The 7269-nt window shown below is 44.8% G+C and overlaps 1 protein-coding gene and 1 long non-coding RNA gene across 2 annotated transcripts in view; one reads left to right on the top strand and one right to left on the bottom strand.

Annotated features, from left to right (window-relative positions):
- Positions 1-920, bottom strand: part of FAM117A (family with sequence similarity 117, member A) — a 42480-nt gene extending 41560 nt beyond the window's left edge. Inside the window, 2 exon segments of the mRNA XM_010842769.1 lie at positions 680-805; positions 808-920. Coding sequence (XP_010841071.1) covers positions 680-805; positions 808-874 — 193 coding nt within the window. The 5' untranslated portion in view covers positions 875-920.
- A 374-nt stretch (positions 921-1294) lies between these two features.
- The window catches only part of LOC104990605, a 16563-nt gene continuing 10588 nt past the window's right edge, over positions 1295-7269 (top strand). Inside the window, exon 1 of the long non-coding RNA XR_825532.1 lies at positions 1295-1389. This is a non-coding gene — a long non-coding RNA (uncharacterized LOC104990605). The remainder of the gene's footprint in view (positions 1390-7269) is intronic.

Below are 7269 nucleotides of genomic sequence, written 5' to 3' on the forward strand. Positions count from 1 at the left end.
TGGGAACATACAACTTTTGGGCCATACCAACAGGAACGTAGGGAGTAGGAGCGGAGCGTTTGTATGGTGGTAGAAGCCGTTAAACTTATTCCAATGGCTTAGAAGAAACAAGCTCCAGGAGGTGCCATAAAGCGAAGCGCATATGAAGTGGTGGGAAAAGGAACTCCAGAGCTGCAGAACGGGATGCTGGGGCCAAACTCAAGTTGGAGAACTAACACATGGCTCCACGGGGCTCTCTCCATGCCCCTCCCCCTCAGCGTGCAGATATCCAACGCCCACCGGCTCCCCGCTCCAGTGCAATCCCTGCATAGGGCGCCCCCATCACGCGCCTCACACCTCGCTGCCACCCGTGCATCTTCCATTCACCCCCACACCACATCCCTGCCCACATTTCGGTTACGCCCCCAAAGCCAGCCTCCATCTGCCAGGACCTTCCCCTCACCTCCCGGCCCGACTCCCCTGCACTATGTCCCGGCGGTGCACTCCGCGTTCACCGCTCCTCGCTCTCGCTCCTTCCGTCCTCGCAGACTCTCCGCGACCCCCTTTCTCTTCCTTCGCCCCTATTCCACTTCCCCCTTACACTTTTCCCCCTACCCCTCCCCCGACACGCGAGCCACCACCCCCCCCCTCACCCCCGCCAACGGCTCCCTCAGCGGCACGCACTCCAGGCCCGGCTCACCTGCGCGGCCACCCCCGTCCCGGCGCTGGTGCGGCTGCTGCAGCTGGAAGGGGACGGTGGCCCTGAGCGGCTGCAGACCAGCCCGGGGGGAGCCGGCAGGGACTGGAGGAGAGCAGCCCCGCCGGAGCCCCCGGCCCCTCCGCGACCCGGCCCCCAGGCACCTCCGCCTCTGCCGCCTGCTGCGGCCCCCGCCATCGCCCTCCCGCCGGACCGCTCGCCCGCCTCGGACCCACAGCGAGCCCCACACAGCCCCCAACCCCCGCTGCAGCTGCTTATCTGCCCTACGGGGCGGCGACCGGCCCCCCTCAGCCCAGAGCCCTCATTGGCCTACGGATCCCCAGACCCCTCCTCCCAACCAATCCGCGGCTTGATCTTCCTCTACCAGAGGATGATTGGTTAATATGCCTAGCGATCCAACCCCAAGACCCCACCTCCATCCCACCTCCGCCTGCTGCCCCACGTCCGAGAGTTCGCTGATTGGTCCGTCCGGAAGGGGGCTGGTTCTCCGGTACCGCCAATGACAAGATGCAGAAAAGGGGAGCGTCACACCCAGTCCCAGGTAGTATGCAAATACTATGTCACGTGACGTCAAGCAAAGTGGGGGCGGGGCCGGGGCCGGGGCCGAGGCCGGGTGTAAGATGGAATAAAGCAGTAGTGAAATCATCATGGGGAGCTGGGAGGAGTGTCAAACTTTCAGCAATTGAGTCCCGGTAAGTATGAAGAAAGCAATAACTTCAAAAAGCATTACTTTTGGTTTAACCTAAAAACAGTTTAAAATCCTCATAGGATCTCAATGTTGCTTGCAAGCTCTAAAGTAAATTTCTACAAATTAATGAAAAGTTTGCATAATATTTGCATGCGATTTGCATTATATCCGTGAACTTAATAGCTACTGTGCCTCATGTGGCACCACATTTGTCTTTCTTCACATATCTAAGTCCTTACTTGGTGTTGGTCCAACCTAAAAACGCAGCTGCTAGCTTGTAAATTAAACTGAGACTGAAAAGGAGCAGAGTTGTCCATTCCAAGTCTGTTCAGCAGAGTGGAAAGAACAAAGTAACTGAGAAAGTTGAGCAAATCTACACAGTGACTCCATAACCAAATCCTGGTCTTCCCAGCTCATTGCTCTCTGACCTACAAGTCAAAATGAACCTGAATGGGCCACAAAGAGAATGCACGCCCTTGTGAAAATCACATGCTATAATATATACATGAGACGTTTGAGGGGAAGAAGCATTTAAGTTACTGCTTAAAATTATTCTCTTCAAAAGAAAAAAATTATTACTCTTGGTATTCATTAACCATTTTGTTCTCTTATGTGGAAAAAGTGAAAGGCAATCAATCCTAGATTGTCTGTAATAAGGGACCATCCAAATAATTAGATAATTCCCTCCAGATTTATATTTAGCCATGATATCTATTTTTGATCTTGCTACAGATTTATCTTTCTATTTCTGTTTTTTCCCAGTTTAATGTTAAAATGAAAGTATTCCCTGAAGCCATACTAACTATTAATAATCAGAAAAAAGGAGGTAATCTGGAAGCACGCTGCAAGGCATTGAGAGGTCATTTTGGGGATTAAATATTGAAAGCAGATAATACCCAAAGTGGAAATTCAAGAGTTGGGTTAATATTAAAATCAGCCTATGTACAGAAAACAAATTGAGGATATGGAACACCCTAAAGAAAATTTTTCTTTGCAAAGAGTATATTCTTGCAGATTTGTAAAATGTACTTTAAGATGATATTTGAAATCTTTTTTACTGACAGGGAGATGATGTACTCCTTTTCTATGAAGTGGACAACTTTACCAAAGGCAGATAGGAATGAACAAAAATTGATGAACTGATAAAAATTTAGTCTTAATAAATAACTCAATTAAAAAAAAATCTTACAATTTATAACATTCCAGTTAGTTCAAAGTCTTCATGTATGTTTTTTTAATCCCCATGAAAATCTGGAAAAAGGAAACCATGATTTTTATTATGGTGCAGGTAGAGAAACTGAGGTCCAAAAAGGTGAATCTTTTTGATTCTTGACTCAGATCTCTATCAGATCTTAATAGACTACACTGCCTCATTATGGCACACTTTCATTAATAAAATCAGTAATAGTAGCAGCTAACATTCACAGAGTTTCTTTCTCCATAACAGGTATATCCTAAGTACCATGCATACATTGCCTCATTTTATTCTCATGAACATACCTATGAGATGGGTATTATCTCCTCTTCATGGAGGCTTCTGAAAGAAGCAAGATTGCTTACTGCCCAAGGTTACTCAGGCAGCCTGACTCCAGAGATGAACTCCTAATCTCTGTTATTATAAAACTTTCTTATAAACAAAAAAGGATTACTATTTACATTTTACATAAAGAGTCTCCAAAGATACAGTTTGGCTGAGATGTTAAAATTAACACTTGTCTTGTACTTCATAGCTTTCACATACACCATCTCATTTAATTTTCACAAGTGCGTAATAGGTAGACTATTATATGTACAATAGGTAGAAAATGAAAATATTATTGTCCCTATTTTACAGAAAGCTAAGTCCCAGAGGCTTAGATGACTTGCCCAAGATTGTCCACTTAATAAATGGCAGACCCAGGACAAACATCTTAGGTCTTTTGACTTCAGATTCAAGTATTTTCTCAACACACACTAAACTTCTGGACAATTAACTTGCCTGATAGCCAAAGTGTGGGCCAGTTGGCCTCTTAAAATCTATTCTTGCCTGACAACTTTGTCCATTTTAGTAAATTCTCAGGCAGTCTTAGAAGATGATGTGTGATTTTTACTGGTTGGGCCATATGGTGTGTGTTACAGGTAAAAGCCCGGAGTGAGGAATCTTGAAATACTTTGGACAAATGACTTCCTTTCTCTTAGCCAGAATCAACTGTGCTTTATCAACCTGATAGAGTTGTTCTAAAGAGAAAATGCCATATTATTGGGCAGTGGCATTCTTCCCTGGGATAGAAGAGGGCAGTCTCAAGGATATGGAGTTTAAATTTCATTTTAAAGCCAAAGTACCAAGAATAGAGGCCCTAGACAGTGGAAGAAGAGTTGGTGGAGGTGGCACAGCAGCTGAAGAACTGGATCTTCTGAATCCAGAGAGTCGTGTTCCTTCTTGATAAGCTGGCTAAAGACACTAAGATGGCCCAGCTGGAGGAATGCGAAGACAGGCGTGCAGAGGAGATCCCTGTCCTCTCCTTACCCCAGGTATCATGCCCAAGCAGCTGTCTCTCATTCCCTTCTCTATCACTGGTTGCTTCTCCTGGCATGGACATGATGGGAGGATAAAGACCTCATCTGAAGATCAACTCCTGTCTGTTTCCTCTAATTAAAGAAGCCAGAGTTTACGACTTCCCTGGTGGTCCAGTGACTAAGACTCCATGCTCCCAATGCAGGGGGCCTGGGTTCAATCCCTGGCCAGGGAACTCGATCCCATGTGCTGCAACTAAAGAACCTGCATGCTGCAACTATGACCCCACATAGCCAAATTAAAAAAAACATTCTTTTAAAAAGGAAGAAGCAGCCAGGGTTTGGGGGAGAGTGCGTGCTGCCAAGGGGAGGTTGCCTTAAAAGCATCTTCTAGCTTCAAGAAAACCTTTTCATTGTCTCTCTGTCATCTTTATCAACATGATTGTTACCAATTAATTTGCTTGTCACAAATTTATTGAAATGACCACTATGTGCCAGACACAGAGCTAGGCACTATGGAATGACAATAATATTCAGAGACATACTTCCTATTCTGGAGTTCATAACCCAGCAGGCCTTGGAGCCTGTAAGCAGAAGTGATCTAGAGACATGTTCTGGGTGCTGCTTTCAGGGAGGTTGGTTGCAGGCACTCAAAAACATCAAAAGTGGAGGATTATGTAAAGTAATTAGCCTCCAATTAAAATAAATAAATTTAAATTTTAAAAAAAGTGGAGGATTACATACACCAAGTATATCAATAAATTATTTTTCATCTATGGGAGAATTATTTTCCTCAGAAGGTTCCAACAGCAAATGCTCAGCCTCTTGATCCTAGCCTGCTCTTGGGATGTCCACAGCTGTCACAAATAAATGAGGACTCAAATTATTTTTCCTACAAGTATGGGGTCAGAGGTATAGCCCTTTCCCAAGTAGTCCCTATAAGGCCTGGGGTCTTAAAAGCTGCAGATGTCTGAAGGGCTACCAAGGATGAAAGGCTTTGGAGATTGCTAGATCAGAGGATCTGTAGGATCCACTAGCTACTGAATTAAGAGAAGGTTGGGTTGTCATAGTCAAGAGAAGCTTTCCAGTTCTGAAGGTGCTGTCTGGCCCTACTTCTGGGGCACCTTGATCCTTTACCCTGTACATTTATGCCACAATAACCAACAAGAATGGAAATTTCAAATCACCATTTTTATTCTCTAGAATCTGATACTCAGGAGCAATTGTTCAGCAAAGATTAGAGAAGTCTTGATATTCCTTGGTACCTGGGACTATCTCTGAACTTCCTGGTAAATGTATAAGTACTTACATCTTTGGCCCCTGGGTTCCAAAGTAATAAAGGCAAAAAATAAAATGACGCAGAAACACAGTGTCTTTTTCTGACCTACCTCATTCCCTCAGCCTCTGTCTGAAATGTCAGGCCTGGTTCCTCAGGGAACGAGATCCTGAGGAAATGGGGTCAGAGCTGAAGGAGCAGAGCAGCCTTAGAGGGATTGAGAAGGAGTGTTGAGGGAATGAATGAGGTTATGGGAACAGAGTAGGGAGGGGGGCTAGCCCTCAACATCTCTCCCACTCTGGGGGCCTCCCTTTCCTGCATCCCTGCCCTATTACTCCCAAGATAACTGTGGCCTGGATTTTGACCTTCGGGGCTCTGCCTGACACACTTTGTCCCTTGCTGCAGCCCACCACTTTCTATCTTCTGCTTAGTTCTCTCACTTGTTCATTCTCCCATCTCTCAGACTGGGTAATGTTCACTCCTTAACTCTTCTTTTCCTCTCAGTGGGAATCAACTTTTCTTGCTAAACTGCAGCGTTTTAAAACTGAAGTTTCCTCATCCTTAACAATAAAGGATTTGTTACATTTTAGAATTAAAAAAAAAAAAAGTCAAAGTGTTAGTCACTCAGTCTTGTCCAACTCTTTGTGACCCCCATGGACAGTTCAGGGTCCTCTGGAACTCTCCAGGCAAAGAATACTGGATTGGGTAGCCATTCCCTTCTCCAGGGGATCGTCCTGACCCATAGGTAAAGGGTAAATGTGACATCAAAATGGGTAAATGAGACATCAAGATTTTGGTATACAGGACCTAGTGGCACTCCATGAAAAGTACAAAGACCATTAGAGACTGTGTATGATCAGTCTAGTCCCTTCATTTTACAAATGGAGAAGTGGGTTTCAAGACAAGGGAAGGACTTGGTAGAGGTCAGTTGGCAAATAAGAGGCAGGACAGAAGACCAGGGCTCCTGCATCCTGGTCAGTGTTACCTCAAAACATAAATAACTTCCAAAAGAATTTATAGAGAATACTGTTCAGAAATAAAAGGGAATAAACTACTGATATATGTTACAATGTGGATGGACCTTAAAAACAATATGCTAAGTAAAAGGAGCCAGATACAAAAGACCACATATTGTATGATTCCATTTATGTGAACTATCTAGAAAAGGCAAATTTATAGAGAAAACAGATCAGAGGTTGCCTCCAGCTGAGAGTAGAAGCAGGGATTATCTGCAAACAGGCACAGTGGAACTTTTTGGGGTGATGGAAATGATCCAAAACTGGAATATGCTGATGGTTGCACAACTCTATAAACTTTAAAAAATCACAGAATTATACACGTATACTAAGTGAATTTTATGGTATATGATTTACGCCTCAATCAAGCTGCTTTTAAAAAAGGATTTATGTATGTCTATGGATGAGAGATCCCTGATGTGTGTCAGTTCAGTTCAGTTCAGTCGCTCATTCGTGTCCGATTCTTTGCGACCTCATGTATCACAGCACGCCAGGCCTCCCTGTCCCTCACCAACTCCCGGAGTTACCCAGACTCACGTCCATTGAGTCAGTGATGCCATCCAGCCATCTCATCCTCTGTTGTCCCCTTCTCCTCCTACCCTCAAACCGTCGCAGCATCAGAGTCTTTTTCCAATGAGTCAACTCTTCGCATGACGTGGCCAAAGTACTGGAGTTTCAGCTTTAGCATCATTCCTTCCAAAGAAATCCCAGGGCTGATCTCCTTCAGAATGGACTGGTTGGATCTCCTTGCAGTCCAAGGGACTCTCAAGAGTCTTCTCCAACACCACAGTTCAAAAGCATCAATTCTTCGGCGCTCAGCCTTCTTCACAGCCCAACTCTCGCATCCATACATGACCACTGGAAAAACCATAGCCTTGACTAATGGACCTTTGTTGGCAAAGTAATGTCTCTGCTTTTGAATATGCTATCTAGGTTGGTCATAACTTTCCGTCCAAGGAGTAAGCGTTTTTTAATTTCATGGCTGCAGTCACCATCTGCAGTGATTTTGGAGCCCCCCAAAATAAAGTTTGACACTGTTTCCACTGTTTCCCCATCTATTTCCCATGAAGTGATGGGACCGGATGCCATGATCTTCATT

The sequence above is a fragment of the Bison bison genome, unplaced genomic scaffold, assembly GCF_000754665.1.
Source record: "Bison bison bison isolate TAMUID 2011002044 unplaced genomic scaffold, Bison_UMD1.0 scf7180017864180, whole genome shotgun sequence".
NCBI classification, from domain to species: Eukaryota; Metazoa; Chordata; class Mammalia; order Artiodactyla; family Bovidae; genus Bison; species Bison bison.